General features: G+C 40.7%; 1 protein-coding gene across 12 annotated transcripts in view; it reads left to right on the forward strand.

Moving 5' to 3' along the window:
* nrxn2b (neurexin 2b) overlaps positions 1-17,341 on the forward strand; it is an 811,982-nt gene that overhangs the window by 754,198 nt on the left and 40,443 nt on the right. For 9 of the 12 annotated variants that reach the window (XM_081599839.1, XM_081599840.1, XM_081599834.1 and 6 more), the window contains one exon: positions 2,194-2,283. The exons of the other annotated variants lie outside the window; for them this stretch is intronic. In XM_081599839.1, the coding sequence (XP_081455965.1) occupies positions 2,194-2,283 (90 nt within the window). The remainder of the gene's footprint in view (positions 1-2,193; positions 2,284-17,341) is intronic. 12 annotated transcript variants of the gene reach the window in all.

Raw genomic sequence — 17,341 nt, forward strand, 5'->3', positions numbered from 1 at the left:
AGGTTGCAGTGTGAATCGGAGGAAAGGAAGGGATTTAGGAGGAAGGACATCCACCCACGGAGGATTTGTCTGCCAGTTTTTGTTTTTTGCTTTATCCCTGCAACATCGGCAACCCTGCCACACCCCACACTGGTCCTCTGCCCAACGCACTGTTTCTCTCTCTGTCTGTGTCTCTCTCTCTGTCTAATTTAGTGATTGCAGCAGAGTGGTTGTGTCATTACTGAAGCAGCCTTGTGTTAGGGCTGTAATTGCCGCTCTGCCTTTCCAGAAAAGCACAGCAGAAGCGCGCTTAATCTTAAGTGCAACATCAAAACATACCTGTAATTGCTGCTCGGTGTTTTGTTTTTTTTTCTTGTACTTTAGAACAAACGGCGGTTTTGGAAAGAACGCCGTTTGTTCTCGCAGGTAGAGTCAAAACAAAAATGTGCAGCTGATATAAAAGAGAGGAGAGCTGAAGGATGGAAACACCGATTAGGTTTTCTTTTAACCTTAGATTTAGATTTTATTTAAAAAAAAAAGTTTGATCTATGTTATGATGAGTCATTTTCGGTTCTATCCTCCCCTCGTTTCAGCCTTTCCTCCTATCTTCTGCTTTTCTTTTCCCATCAACTTCTCATTACGCTCTCTGATGTAGCCCCCCTTTTCACACACAAACAGGCAAGAGAATTTACCCACAACATAGCCTCATGCATGTGCAAACATCTTTTTTCTTTTTTTTTTTTGTTTTGCTTATCCGAGGCAGTTTTGCGCACACAGGCAGGCGTGGGTAGGGAGACCCCTGGGGAGAGGAAACAGGTACTGCAGAACCGAGAGGTGGTCTATTTTAGATCTCTGCTGCAGCAGCACGGGGCAGTGGCGCCTCTAAATCAAAGTACATTCCAGATAGGATGCAGGATGAGTTCCCCCCCCACACACACACACACACGCACGCGCGCGCGCACACACACACTCTCTCTCTCTGCAGATAATTTCAGCAGCAGCACTCAAGTCTTCTGCTTTCTCAGATTTCCTATTAAAACAGGCAGTAAGTTAGGGGTACGTTTTGTTTTTTGTGAGTTGTCCTATTTTCAAAAAGCGCTGTCTAAACATAGCCCTGCCGAGGTTTTTTTAGCCTGTAATCTTCTAAGACTGCCTTTTGACATGGACAATAACTCCTAATTAATCCATCACATCAGACATCATCAACCCCCCGCCCCCCTCACCTCCCTCTACTCACACAAACACACACACACACACACACCCAAGCCTGGTCACCATCACCACCCTCATCCCCCCCTTAATTTCAGCGCCGTCTCTGTTGATGGTGCTGGAGATGCAACGCAGCGTGACCCAGAGGTTGATTGAAGTGAAGTGAGGGATAATAAGTTGCCGCAGCAGTGATGAAACTTCTTTGACACACTGATGAAGTGCTGCTAATTGCCAAGTGCCAATGAGAAGTTCTCCATGAATGCTTGAGGAGGTTTGGGGGTATGAGGGGGAGGAGGGGTGAGGGGGGTAAGGCGCTGAGAAATACTGGTGCTCTGACAGATCCACTTAATTCGTTTTGCTTTAGGTGATAAACGGAACGGGGATTCAAGGGGTCCGAGCGCCACAGCACCGTCAGGTTTGGGAGGAGCCATTTGGCTAATTGACAACTCTTTATCTGCAATGGGAACTTTAAGGCGCTTTCCTTGAGAACAACCACAAAATGTGTTTTGTTTTTCTTTTAATGTGTGATTATGTCATGCTCCTTTTGAAACAATGTTTTACTGCTGACACTGAAATGTCTTGTTCTGCTTTATTCTTCCTTACTGTACTTGTGTTGACTGCTGGTTTTGCTGGCTTTAACATATTTTGTCACCGCTAATGATTTTTCTAATGTGCTGAGAGCTATGATAAGTTCTTTAAACAAAACAAAAAGAAAAGTAACCATTTTACATCTAAAACACTTTTAAATCTGTTTAACATGACATCAGATTAAAAAAACAAACAACTAATTTAAACTCAAGGTAACTAGAATGTTGTTAACCTGTCTAACCGAACAAACCAGCCCAAAACAACATCAAGTTCTTCCTGTCCTAACTAAAGCTGATTTAAAGTTCATAACCTGCTAAACCTTTTGCAATGTTGCCCTTCTAACTTCTAACTTTCTTAACTTCCAGATTTGCCTGTAACCGTTTTGTTTCTAATTTGTCTTCTCCAAATTTCTTAAAGGGAACTTTGATAATGAGCGCCTGGCTCTTGCTAGACAAAGAATCCCATACCGACTTGGTCGGGTAGTTGATGAGTGGCTACTCGAAAAAGGTAATAAAATCCCTTTAACTCCACTAATGATCTAACCGCCTAACCTACCGTTAACCACAGCTCTGGAGGAGGTGCAGTGCCATGCAGCAGGGGCAAATGTGATTGACTCCTTACCTAAACTATAGGTTCCCATCACTGTAGAACTACCAAGTGTAGCAATGACCAGATTTTATGGTGTTGAGAAGTTCAACTGGAATTGAAGCATGTTCTACCAGATTTAGTTTCACCTTCGTTGGCTTTTAAAGAGAGATATCTCCGTAGTTTCTAACAAGGCCACGTTTCAGGGGTCTTTATCCAAGGCACCCTAAGTTGGGGCTGCATCTCTTCAGAGCTTTAATTTCCAAATAACCCAACATAACCCTTAATAACCTGACCACATGTAAACCGCTTCCTTCCTGTGTCTTTTGTTTGCTGAATGTTGGCTGGATGTAAAACAACAAAAAGTTTGATTTTCACTGGATTTTTCCGAGAACAGGACCCCTCTACTCCCCTCTCCCCCTAACCCTCACCTCACACCCCCTGCACCCCAACCACAACCCACAATCCCCCTCCAATGAAAGTCACTAAAAGTTAAAGGGACCGTTTTTGTACAAAGTCTACACTCAGTGCGCCACGCGGGCGCCCCTGCCGGTGTTGTACCTGACAGCGCCCTGAGTTCTTAATGTGGTCCCATTAAACTCATTATTCTTTAACCCTTTGAGTACCGAATGTCCCAACCTTCCTGTCTTTGTCTCGTGCCGTGTGTTTGTGCTGCTGAAGGTGGTTGATTCTTCAAAACAAGAATAAGCCAGTAAAAAACAGAACAAAACAAAACCCTACAGGGGTAAATAAATATATATGCACTGCTTCTTGTTTTTTGTTTTTTTTTTGCATTGGAGATGCATTGAGATGATCACAACCTAAGCGTAAAGACAGTTAGCTTTAGGGGGTTCTCTTTGAAACGCTATCCGAAAACACAGAAGGATGAATTTAGAAGATAAAACTCTGTCTCAGAGAGAAAGATGAGGTATTTTATTATTTTCATTTTTTATTTTTGCAAAAAATAAACAAGATAAATGAACTGCCTTCATATTTATTTGATGACAACAAAACAATCCTTGTATTCATATTCAGCGCCCATAAACTGACTTCTTGGCTCTCCTGTGGCGCTGCAGCGATTGCACGATTGCTGGGAATAGTTAGAACAGAAATTAGAAAGGATTGGGGAGATTAAAGTTGAATGAAAAAGTGAATCAATAAAAAATGATTTGGCAACTTCATGAAATTATCTGTGTGCCACGAAAGTCTGAAGAGAAGAGCTTAAAAGTGAATCTATTATTCTCTTTCTTCTCCACTTTGAAATCTGTCAATAGATGAAAGTAATAGGAGTTATTAGTTGTAAACATTCCCATCGGCTCATGAGTTTAAATTTTGATAAAGTGAATATTAAAGAAGATTTGATATGTTAATTGCTATTATAATGGAGTCAATGCAGAGGTGTCCTACACACGCCATGCGATGAAGACAAAGAGTTGCTTTCGAACAAGTCTAGCTATCGTTGAAGGGAATTAGTGGACATTTTTGAGCTCAAAGGGTTAAAGTTGTTTGATTTTTCTTTCCTCCTTTTGTTTTTGTATCCATTTAGAACTTCAAGCTATAAACCTCAAAGCAGAATCTAACCACCAACAGCAAATCAAACTCCACCCACACTAACCACTGAGGACTCCTCTCAGGATGTTCCGTCTTTACAGACTCTAAGAAAATTGGCAAACTTTTCCAGCCTTATTGAGCTGGTAACAAATTCATGGAGTCCTCAGATCTAACCTTGTTATAAATCTATTTTTAACTGAACCTGGATGTTGGTATTTGGAAGAACTTGGACAGGTCGTTGCAATCAACGGAAACTAAACAGATGCTAACCCTGTTCTAACTCCTGCTAAAAAGAAAACAAATCTCTAAGTGAAGAGGTCTTCAAATTGTCCTCTCCTGTTTGTTCAAGCAAAACTCAGAGGGTTAAAACGTAACGCAACGGTTGAACCTCAAATTGACCTCATCTGCTCTGGATAATTACAATAGTGTGTTTAAGAAAAAAATACATAAATGAAGGTCCCTTTAACATTTATTGTTTTCACCACTAAGGAAATGGACATGTTTGCTGTGGTTTCCAGTAGTTGAGTGGGTTGACTGGTTTTATTTGAATGAGACTTGTCTTTGTTGTTAAAAGTCTGGATCATTTAGACAGTGGTAGATGATCCAGGCTGTGAATGACTGATCTTTAATGTTGCAGAGTTCTGAATGTGAGTGTGACAAACGATCAGCCCTGTGGGTCTCCTCCACAGCAATCTGCAGTGTTGTTTTACAGATTACAGCCAGAAGTCTACATGGATTTTCTCTCTTACACGTGAATGAGGCTAAATTTCATTCGTAACACAGTTAAAAGATTTAATCTGAGATAATTTTACCTGTTGTAACCTGTCTTATTACGTTATTGCCTGTTTTGCTAGCTTCCTCCCTGTTTTATTATGACTACTTGACATTTTGCCTTATAGTTTAATTCATTGTGCTTGCAGTTTATTGTGCACAGAAAATATTGGCCTTCTCTTTTATAAACGTAATGATTTATTTTAGTGGAGGACACGGCTAACTCTAAAGTACAAATCATAAACAGTTCCATTAACGCTAAAGCACTACATCAACATGTTATTTAGTGGAAGCTAAGCGCTAACTTCAATTCCAATATGAGCACCATTTTAATTTTGACAATATAACTTACATATTCTACCATGCACTTAGATATTGTATTCATGCATATATATCTTGTTTTCTACTGTCCATCTTTTATTTGTTCCTGTTTGTTTCTTGTTTGAAAGGAAGTTACTGGAGGTGAAATAGAGAGAGCATAGAGGACAGGAAACAGAACTGCCACGTAAACAGTTTCACCCACTTCAAAATAAGAGCATGAATACAAACGTTTATCTACTTGTCTTGACAGTCGATAACTAAAACTTCAATACAGATGTTGAACCTTATTCAACTGAAAGCTTAGAAAATAGACAAGTAAATTAATGCAATAGAATTTATCTGGAAAAATTAATCCAGGCCAGTGTTTCTCAACCTTTTTTGGGCCAGCGTCCCCCTAGCCTTCATCCAGGTCCCTCACCGCCCCACACCAAAGAATTTGTAGGCTACTTTGCACTGACTATTATTTTATCATTAATATTACTATCACTATTGTAGATGTTTTGATTTTTATGCTTGTTTCTGTATTTATCATCAAAAATAATTTCCCAGAGAACAAAAAAGCCATGGGAATAGAAATTATTTTCACAGGCGTCTACGAAAAATGCAATGAACATTCAACTTAAAATTGGTAGGTCTAACAGCAGCCAATAACAGTGGAAAAAATATTCTTTTGTGCCATTTTCTAGTTGTTAAATCTTGCACAAAATGATCAGATAAAAGATGTTCAACATGCCAGTTTAAACTTTGAACTATTTGCAAACGACTGAGCTCTGCAACATTAAAACCTGGATAGAACTGTAACTACATTAATCATAGCTCTTCTTCTCTTCAGTGTCAGTTTCTGGTGTTGCAGCTCTGTGCTGCCTTCAGGAGAATGGGACATCAGAGTATCATCCATAAAACTTCACCCACATGGCATTTATTGTGCAAACCAGAGCTTTCAGAGGAAAAACAAAAGTTCCAGATCCTTTTAATGCCATACAGATATGAGACAGAAACATGGATTATATCTTTATATAGACCTGTCTATTGATTATAGATTAATAGTTTTACTGGACAGAAATTACAAAGATTCTTAATCAAATCCTAATGAGTCAAATTGAAAGTGTCATGGAGTCATCAGCCTCATGACATTAACACTGACATGAAAAATAATATTGAAGAAATAAATATATCAAATATAATTAAAAACATAAATAAGTAATCAGTTCTTTACTGTTATGGTCTGTAAGATATATTTATTCTCAGTACTAGATGTGGTCTCAACAAACCCATGACACTTCAACACTATTATTTCACCTTTTATCTGGAAATAGTGTCTGTTTATTCTTGCCATACAGTCCCCTGTATTAATTATTGCTCGAAAGGTCTTGCCATACCAGTTTCTTCCTCTGTATTTACTTTAGTTTCTTAGTTTATTCTTGCATTTTGTTCTTCATTCATTTCCATTTAGTTTCATTTGATTAGTTTTATCCTCTCTTGGTTTATTGCTTTGTCCACTTTAGTTTCTTTCCTCTTGCTAGATTTATTTTATCATTTATCCATTATAAGACGAATAATATAAGACAAATAATCTTCACTCATCACCTGCTGCGCCGCCTAATCGTCATGTGTTTCACATCATTTGTTGATTTTTTCACTGTTCAGCGTCGGATTCTCTGTTTTAGTTTTTCGCAATGTGCGCGTCTTTTTTTTTTAAGCCCCTAAGGTGCAGGGTCGTCGTGAAACGTATCGATGGGGAAAAGGCAGACTGACATAAAACTTTTAAAACAACGGAAACAATTTCTGCATTCTGATTATTGAAATTTAAAAGTGCTGTGTTGTTCCATCACCCTCGTTTCATACCGGACCACTTACAGCTCCGGTGTTAACGCTATAAAATGAACGCTCTCTATCGTGGTATCACCCATGGAGGGATTTCTTTATTTCTTTATTTAAATGGGTTCATTTTTCAGAGGGATACTCAGTGAGGGTATCGTGATTTTAGCTACCAGTAGCAGGAGAATGGAGCTGCGCCAAGAACCTAACAGAAGCTAACAAACACTGAATAGAAGAAGAGCTGCCATCGATACAGTTGCAGCCAAGCATGTTTTAATGTTACACAATACAGTTTTACCAAGTTGCTCAAAGTCTAAACTGGCATTGTTGTAGATTTAAGGTGTAAATTTTACCTTCGACTAAATGCCCCCCAAAGGCATCCCAGCGCCCCCCTTTTGTAAAAGTGTCCGCCAGCGCCCCCTGCCGTCCTCTGAACGCCCCCTGGGAACCCTACATTGAGAACCGCTAATCTAGGGGAAGTTAAGTACTCTAAACGAAATATTAACGCATTAGCAGATGTGTGCTCCCCACTGTGTGTTTTGAACATCATATGATTTATTGACTCCTGTTTCAGCTACAAATTATCACATCTTCCCCATGCATAAAGCCGTCTGTTGTTTTTGGGGGGAGTTCTGCGGCTAACCATGGACAGCACTGTATCACTGCAAAGATGATTTGATTAGACTTAACATTTACAAACTGTCTTCAGCATCTTATTGGAGTAATTAGTAGTTAGTGGCCGTCTCTGTGTGTGTAACAGCTACAGTAAGAGTGTCCAAAGTGCCCAAGTTTATTTTAGTCCCAGATTTGTGCTGATTGCCAGACATTTTAAACAGGAGACAGACAGTACATTTTGTTAAATGTAACAGCACCTTGTTCGTCTTCTAATAACCCTTTTTTTTTTTTGCTTTAATCTTCATTTCGTAGTAAACAAGACAACAAAAATTCAGCAAGCTTGACTCCAAAGCCAAACTAGAAATTTAAGATAAATTAAAAAAAACCTTGTTTCTTTTGTTGAAATGTGATTTGTTTATTGTTGATCACATAAGGACAAAAACATCACATAAAATTAGTTTCATATTTTCAATTAGAAAAGCAAGCTAATGTTTGTGGCCTACGAGTTCTTTCTGTTTTGTCCTTTTGAAAAGCAAGTCAAGATGTTTGGACACCGCTGTCCAAGAAAGTAAAAAGTCTTTCCCTTAACGTAAGGATTTTCCGATTTTTCCAAATCTTTTTCTTAGCTTAAAAATGACAGTGTCCAACTATATTGCAATATGTTCAGAACATCTGCATTACGCCTCGCTCTCGCAGGCTGAATAAACTGCAGACATGCCATGACATGTAGAAAACACAATTTCCTTTGACATTTTTACTTCTTTGGTTCCTCTGACTTAATTGCTGTACGCCTCACTGACACTGAATACAGCGAGCTTTGAGTCGTCTTCTTATGGTAGCCATTTACACACCAAAGAGTCCAGTTGCTGTGGCCTTCACTCTTAGGAATACTGTGTTTGTTAATGGTAAAAAAAAAGTGGATGTTTGAGTTTCCGACCAATTGACCAGCATGCAGCACAGTCACACACACAAAGCATACACACACTGAGGTTTAGTAGCCAATATAGTCATACTTTCAGTGCTCTTTGGTGCATCTCAGTGCATCTCTGTAAAAGGTAAAAAGATACTTTAAGGATTGTCACGGCAACAAACCAGATGCAGGTAGTAGTCTATACAAGAAAATAAGATAATAAACTGTGATTTAACACTGTGGTGCTTAATTAATTGTTTAAAATCTATTCAACCGCCACTTCCATTGTTAAAGGAGATGTACCATTCCACTCCTGTATTGACAGCAGCAAAATAAAAGGGCTAATCGCTCACTTTTTTCCCTGACAAATCAGTATTTTGGTCACACCGTGCTTTAATGGAAGTCATTGGAGCCCGCAGTCCTAGAGGAGAGCTGTGCTGTCTCCCTAGATCTCATTCTGAAGCCCTTATCCAATCTCCCATACTGTGTGTGAGGCAGATCAGAGAGAGCATCTCCTGCCCACTCCGTGCCCGCTGACTAAATTCAAAATGGCAGCAATTACAGGAAAGCAATGGAGGGGAAAAAATCCCAAGTCCCAAAAGTTTTTAACAGCTCTATCTGAGACAAAACTTACTGAGATGCAACCCCTTTACCCGGCAATGGAGCCGTCATTAGCAGTTTTCTCTACATCCATCCCCCTTCCTCTCCCCAGTCTTTCAGGTAATTCTTTTTTCTTGCTTTGACTTTGAAGGACATCCTTCGTCCAAAAGCTCGACAAGCGGTCTCTAATGTCAAAGCTCCTACTTTTTTATGAGCTAAAATTCCAAATAGAACTACAGACAAACAAGAGAAGAAATCTTTTTGATACCTTGGCACCATGTTTGCAGAATATTGAACCTACCTAAAGAGGATTAACTGCACATCATGTTGTTGAGAAGACGTGATCCCTGCACGACTCACCAATCAGTTTCTATGATGAGCTACATGAGACTGAGGGAGGAGTTGGGTCTCCATAGCCTCTGAAATCAGGCTGAAGAACCAGGTTTAATGTTTGGAATTTAATGGCCGTGTATTAGCTTCCCCCATCCCTTAATCAAAAGCAATCAAGTCCTCCCCCTTGGTGCGGGGCCAGAACCCAAATCAAATATCCAGGCCAGGCATCCATCCAGTTCGGCTATTCATGATCATCCCCACTTCATTTCAGAGATTCTGGCCCATCTGGTTACAACCGAGCCGGTCAGATTGAGGCCTCCTTTTCTTTTCGGCTAACCTCGGTGATGCGTTCTGGCTCCCGCCGAGTTGTCTTCTCATTTGATCCCTCAGCACTATTATTGCGCCATTCAAGAGAAATTGGGGGGAAACTAAATGAATTCGTACATTCTTGCTCACGAGTGGAGAAGTGGCAGCAAGTAAGCGTGAAAGAAAGAAGGGAATTTTCTGTTATTTCACGGTCTCCTGCCGTGAAATGCCACCCCGCGCCCCACACCTCCCAAAAAAAAAGCACAGTCACAGTTAGGAGAGAAGCCTGTCCCCAGCTAACCACTGTACTATCTCTTTCTGCATCTCCCTCTACTGTATTCCATGTTTCAGATCAACATACGGATAAGGAACTGAGTCTGATTAAATCCAGTTTACTCCCACCAGAGTCCTGCAAATATTCCAGCAGAATATCTCAGAGCAGTTGTTGCCTTTAAGGACCACTGGGCATCAGACTGACTCTAAAAGCATTCACCGCATAGTGTTGCTACTCTGTGCCTCACATCTTTATTGTAAAGCATAATTAATTCTTAGTATTCAACACGAACCAGCCCTGCTACAGAGAAACTGAAAAAAGAGAGAGAACTTAATTCCCAAAGAGAGCCTTGTGCTGCACAGATAACTTGAAAACACTTCATATTCGACTTTTTCCGCGTCCCACCCTCACCCCCACCCCCATTGTGCTCGGCTCTTCTTTGACTCACACCGCCCTTATTGTCTTAGGGAAGCTCTTTGTGTTGATTCTGCTACAAGAAGAAGAAGAAAAAAAAGAGAATTCGGCAGGCACATGAAGGATTTTTGAGCAAAAAAATCCATATAGACCCCACGTACTAACAGTTCAATTTTCTGCTCGGCACGTCACAAACAAGTGGGTTGTTGACAGAGGTGAATTCTGGGCCATCCCTCCCACCCTGCAACTCGGCAAAGAGAAAAACATTTCAGGTTGAAGTGCCTTCCCAACCACTTGATGGTCCTTCTCTCTGTGAGATAACAGGAGCTGAAGGTGGATGAGAGAGAGGTAATGACAACGGTGAGAGATGCCGCTCTCTTCAGCTGCAGTCCCTTTCACCTTCCCTCATGCGCACTTAGATCATCCGTTACCTCACCCCTTACATCCTCCATCAGCCCCCCCCCCCCCCCGTTTCCCCTTGCCTCCATTTAGTGATCGCCTCCCCCAGGTTAGCAGCAGCAGGCGCTTTCCTTTTCTCCTCTGCTCCTACAGTACATTCTGCGGGGTTGTTGCAGACATGCAGCCATTATTTCGTAGCCTCCGACAGGCAATCTGTGCATTAGCAACCCAAGCGTGGCCCAATCCCGGCCCACTCTCTGGCTTGGCTCGGCTTAGCTGGTAATTACCGACCGCAGCTCATCTGAGACGAGCCATTTCTCCCTGTTAAGAAAGAAAATGGCCAAAGAGGATGGCGCATCAATGCAAATCTGCTGCTAGAAATGTGATTTTACTCCTGCTACTGCAGCGTCGTTTTGTTTCTGGATAGGTAACCCAGCGAGGATTGAGCTCCCTGCTGTCTGCAAACTCTGCACCTTGTAGACTTTAAAGTGCATTTGGATGTAGAGTGACCAGATGTCCCCTCGCACTTGTCTCTTTTTCCTCAGCCCACCTTTTTAATGATTTTCAAAAGGCCAAACTGCATGATGGCGGTAAAGGCGCACTCATTAGCAGCTGTGTTCTTAGCCAAACTGTACTCCCATGGGACCCAGCAAACATGAAACCTTTCAACGACTTCTGTGCATTCAGATTCCACCCAACCTGATGTAAAAAAAAAAATCACAGCAAGGCAGGAATGTACCAACCATGGCAAATGCAAAGAACAGCACAGACTAGCAAAACTGGTGGTTCAAATGAACGTAAGGCCCGGCTGTGAGAAATTCAACAACAGAGATTGCGTTACTGTAAGGTCCACCCCCAATTAAAACAATTGTAGTCGGGCACAAAAGTGCAAGGACATTTCTTCAACTTTCCTCTAAGTAATGCCACTCATTCTGGCTGCCATCCAGAATTTGCAGTAACTGGAGTCTTTTACATTGCTGTGTAGGAATTTCTGCCCATTCTTCTTTACATAATTATTTTACTTCAGTCAGAAGCATAGACAGCCTGTCTAAGTTCTTCTCAGACCTTCCTGAACTTCTGCCTGCAGTTGTTGTGACCCATGGATGCCTTGTTGCCCAGGCTTGTTCTTTCTCCTTGTGTCAATTTATGAGCCCTTACCTTAACTAGGGTAAGTAAGCCCTTTAGCTTATCTCTAATGCTTTTTGGCTAAGTGCTAGGGGAAACCCTGGGCAGGTCACCAGTCCATCACCAGGTTTCACAGGACAAACAACCATACACACGCACACACTCATACCTAAATTTAGAGAGACCTAACGTGAATTACATAAATTACATGAGGATTATTCATTCGTCTTTATAGTAATACGTACAATAAAGACACGTCACCTCAAACCACTTTAATTAACTTTACTCAAAAGAGACTGAAATCAGAAGTACAGTACTCCAAATTCCTACAGTTTTTCCCAAAATCCTGTCCATTGAAGCCCTCACCATCATCAGCATCAGAATCGTCACTGTTGTCATCAGAAGCTGATCCAATAACAGCAGCAGCTGTCATTTACAAAACCTCATCTGCCATGTTTAAAATACAGTAAAACCTACATATGTCAGAAGTAGGCCTGTCGCGATAAACGATAAATCAATTAATCGCACGATAAATTAAACATATCGACCTCATTTTAATTATCGGCTTTATCTTCTCTTCCTGCCTTTTTTTCTTTCTATTGATGACACTGAGTAAAAAAGGCTCACCTCTGGTGCTCTCCACTGACCCTCCCTTCCTCATTTCCTTAGTGTAATGTTCAGCGCACACTACATGAGTTGTCGGCCCATTTTCAAAACCTGAGACCACACATTAGCCGACAGAAATCCTAGGCATAACGGTTCGATCGGGTTCATCGTGCCGTGTGGTGTCCAGCCACATGGGCCCAAAATAATGGCTACAAGTCCAGTTAACTCATTTTAAAATCAGGCATTTGATCATTGCTTTACTAGAATCTACCTGTTATGCATGTGGCTAGAGTCAGCGTAAGGTCCTGACTGAATGAAAATCATCATAACCTATTTATGTCACGTTAACTTGGAACAGCTGAAAACTTACCGGGTTTATCAACTGCAGTAGCAATTTGGCTCCAGTTCCTCCCCATGTCATTTCTATATTCTTTGCACGAAATGTTGAATAAACATTAATGTTGTTTCCACAAATCATCTCCGATGTCGCTGGACTTTGGGATTCACCTCGTAATTTCCCTTCAGAAAGCACGAAGGAGAATCTGCGCTCTCATATTGGCTACCTGTCACATTTAGCGTTAAGCTCCCAGTTGGGGAAAACCCCTGATTTAGATCAGAGCGGCCATGACGATCTACCGTAACACACCACACACTGCAGAACGATCGGTTACAAAATCACCAGTGACAATCTTAGATTGGCCAACGTCTTAAGATTTTCGTAAAGGGAAAATAGGGGCAAAGAGTTGTGTAGTATGGACTATTGCCTTAGGAAGTGGGATGTGCCCATCTTCTCTATTTAAATCTAGTGATTACTGAAGGGCAATATAGTATACAGACTTCATAATCTGCACTCTTTTGGTTGAATGCAGTATTTATTTCCACTTTGGCTTTATGTTGTTTAGTTTTTATTCAAGTACGTTTTTTGTTAATGGAGACTGAGAATCCATTTTATTTTGGGTTGTTTTGTTTGTTTAGTTTATCAGTTCCAGTGTTATGTGTTCTTTTGAAAATAAAGTATCAATCTATGGCAGCAAATTGCATGCATTATTACGTAATTTCCACTAAATCAGTGTCAAAAGGTCTTAAAACAATATTATCGTTTATCACAATATTTTTTTAGACAATCGTCCAGCAAAATTTGTTATTGTGACAGGCCTAGTCAGAAGTCACAATACAAATCTGCAACACATCAGCACATTGATATTAGGTCAAACAATGACGTCACTTAAAATCATATCTTTCATTGAAGTAAAAGATTTAATTCATAATCTGCACAATATTTTACTGAAATAATTGTTTTTCACACAAGCCTTGCTTTAAAGCGCATTGAACAGAGAGGGCCGTTGTTCTATCGATACCTCTTATATGTATTACATGTATTTACTTCCTTAAATGAAAACGCCTCCTACAGTCAAAAAGTAGGGCTCCCACAATGCAGACAGCAGGAGTCTTAGGCCCCACAACAAGGTGATGGAAAACATGTTATCATAAAGTTAACCCTGTCATTAGTTGGCATTTAAAAATAAGGTTTGGACTCTAGAGGCGACTCAGTTCTTGAGTGTCTTCCTTCCTGTTTTATACATTTACCATGTATCCAACTGCGCCGTTTCTCTAGTTCTTCTTATCAAACCCATCAGCCCTCCCTCCAGCAGTTTGTCTTGATGACATTCTATCCTCTATACTCTCATTCATTGTCTGTCACTCCCCCGTCCTCCATCATATATCTCATGTCCCCCTTTTCTCCGCGCCGCTCCAGCCCTCTTCTCCCCGTGTCGTCTTTCCGTCTCAAGCGCCGAGCTTGGTAACCGTGGAGCTGTTCACCAGCAGACGACAAAAGGAAATTACATTTAATAGTCTTTTAATAGGGGTGATTTAATTTAAACCTTTGATATTAAAATGTAAGTCCTCTTTTCAGAGAAGAATTGGGAGAGAAAATGGCTGGCTTGTGTGAGATGTACAGTAGGGGGGGAGTTCTTGTCTGCCTTCAAATTGATTACCTGCCTAGCATGGAGTAGGGACACTGCATGCCGCATTCCACTGTGCATTAAAAATGTAAAAATACCCCCTCTCCTCCAGCTGTACAATCTGCTGTGACATGCAGGGGTCATTACTGCAATGACTCAGCGAGGAAATCAAAGTCGGAATCCCACTTGTTTCTCCATGGCGCTTGCCAGCCACTAAGTTCGCCCTCATCCCAAGCTGCTCCACCGATCAGTGGTGATTGCAGATGATAGCGCCTCGAGCAATACCTGTCTCTTTTGCCCACATGCCCTGTTTAGGCAGAAGGAATATACAGGCTTTTTGGTCAAGAGACTTGCTAGACAACGGAGACAGGAGCAGCAGTTGCAGCTCGGAATATCTCATGGAGCAGGTTTCAATGTGACAGAAAACAAACAAACATTTGCCCCAGATAAGGTAGCAGTTTTTTTTTATCACTCAGTTTACAATTTTCATGTTTTTTGGCTTCAAACTCAAGCAGCTTTACTTACTGTTTTCAGTGATTTCCCATTTATTTTAAATAAGAATAGCTCATGCTATACATCACTCCTAATATTTTAACTCTCTTAAATAATTCACCCTTTATTGCTAAAGCAACCTAGCCTGATAAGAAAACAGCCCCTTTTTCTATGCTTTGCTTTGTCCATAGGGTCTGGACCCTCAGCTGTTGAGAAACGATTGCTTCCTGGACTCTGTTGAAGTTTTACATTTTACCCAATTGCAAACATTTGTCCGTGACGTATGTTTTGAACCCGTTCAATGCTATAAAGCTAAAAGGAAATTGTCTGCACTGTAAACAACCATTCTCCACTGCGAAGAGAAAAGTGCCGAACCGAACAAGATGGCGATTAATGTTGATTCAATATTTGTAGGCGTGGCTAACACCGACTGAACGGCTTAGTTCACTTCCTCCACTGCCTTGGCTAAAACTACAGGCAGACTACAATTCTAAAACAGCTCAGCTGCGTCATTGATTACAACTTCTCCTTCTGGTCGTTGATTGGCCCAGTAGAAATTCTACTAGAGGAATCCAAGTAAATGTGAGAAATTCCAGTCGGACTACTGAAGGGAGATGAGAATTGAGTTTAATTGCGTGGAAAGGTAATGGTAATGCTAAAAACAACCCCGACCCACTGAAACAGACTCCACAAGACCTCTGATGGCCTAAAAACTCTATTTCACTTTCAGTGTGAAATTTGTAGAGTGAACTCTGCTATCTTCTGTGGTCACCAAGTGATTTCTGGTGAAGTCTAATATCTTACGATGAGCCCTAGATTTGCACTTAAAGCCTTGTTCCTGTATTGAGCCGTACAGTAAGGGTCAGTGGGATTCAGTTCGCTGTTTTGGCCATTGAGGATTCAACTGGCAGTGGACACACTCTCCTGAATATGCCGGACCATAAAATATTGTACCGTGAAAACAAGGCAATAGGTGGGTGCTTTAAGTTTACTGTATTGATGTTTGGAACTCTTATTTTGAGAAAAAAAAACTGGAAGTAGTTCTTAACCTGTTGGGTTGACAGTTGACAGAATCAGCTAATAAACACTTTCATTCAGGATGACGTAACTCATTTGGGCCCTCAGTAGAAAGTGCCAGACAAGATATAATTGTCTGGCAATTATATCACAGTTAGCACTGTGAGAACCACGTGCTAACTGTTAGCCACTAACAACACCAAAGTTTCCATCTGGATCACAGCTTCCTATTGGCGCTAAACTAAAGAACTATTTTTGCGTTTTAATGAGTCTCAATGGCATTTTAACATTTCTTGTAAAAATAATCTTTAATACTTAAACTGATAAATCATGTGAAATCTTTGCACAGTTTGCGATTCATCAAACTTTTACTAGCTATCTAAAACACAAAAAGGGAAGCACCATAGGAAAGGACAAACATAAAAGCCTGAATGGCATACACACTGGTCGAAACTGGATTGAAGTACTCAGTATTTCTTAACTGATTATTTATAACACAGTTAGGGAAACCTTTACACTCTTTGTTATCACAGAAATATAACCAAAGCCTCATCCTATGCATGCAAACCCAGTGTTATCCTGCTTGGTGAGAGTCGATGTTCCCACAGAGCACCTTCTGAACACACATCTTAATAACCTTTTCAGTAATTCCAGCAACAATTAGCTCTTTTGTTAGCTTGAGGAACACAGATCAGTATTTGTTGGACCCATAAAAGACTGAGGTTTGGTAGATCTCGACCCTGTTAAGGTTCCTTTACCTGTGTTGCCTTTGAACCGTCCTGGGTTCTACAGGACCAGAACTCACCACAAATGTGTGGAGATGTCTGCGTTTTCACGCATTTCCAACTTGTACTTGTAAAAGTCCCTCTAATTCTTATGTTTGTCTGGTTTTCTACTTTCAATCCTTTAAATATATTTAAGGTGAACCCGTGGTATTCACAGGGGTTAGGGACCACAGTCATCTGTGAATTGCTAAAATACTTGAGAGTCCCCCCTAAAAACACTTACTTGTATATTTTATTAGCTCATACATCAAAAATACTTAAATATGCATTAATGTCCACATTGACCTAGCAGCTTAGCTTCTGCAATTGATATTAGCAGCAACTAATATCTACAGCAGGGGTGCCCAATACGTCGATCGCGGAGAGGTTTTGAGTCGATCTCTGCAGGTGACGAACTGAACGCCGCCAGGACGCTGAGGCCAGCACTTCCTCTTCTGATAGGCTTATCAAAAATATTCACTAAGATCCTAAACGTTTGTAGCTTCATTAAAGAAGAATAATTATAAAAAAGTCAACGTAACATGTTAAAATTAATAATCTCAGTAATTATTGTTTCAACAAGGTGTTGCGCAATTCAGTGCGTTTCGGTTCCATTAACAAAAAAAAAGAGGAAAAAAAGGCGACTCAAAGACCGACTGGTGAGCAGAGCAGGAGTTTAAATTAGCTACTCAACCACCGC

The sequence above is a fragment of the Poecilia reticulata genome, chromosome 18 (assembly GCF_904066995.2).
Source record: "Poecilia reticulata chromosome 18, P_reticulata-male-v2, whole genome shotgun sequence".
In the NCBI taxonomy this organism is placed as follows: domain Eukaryota; kingdom Metazoa; phylum Chordata; class Actinopteri; order Cyprinodontiformes; family Poeciliidae; genus Poecilia; species Poecilia reticulata.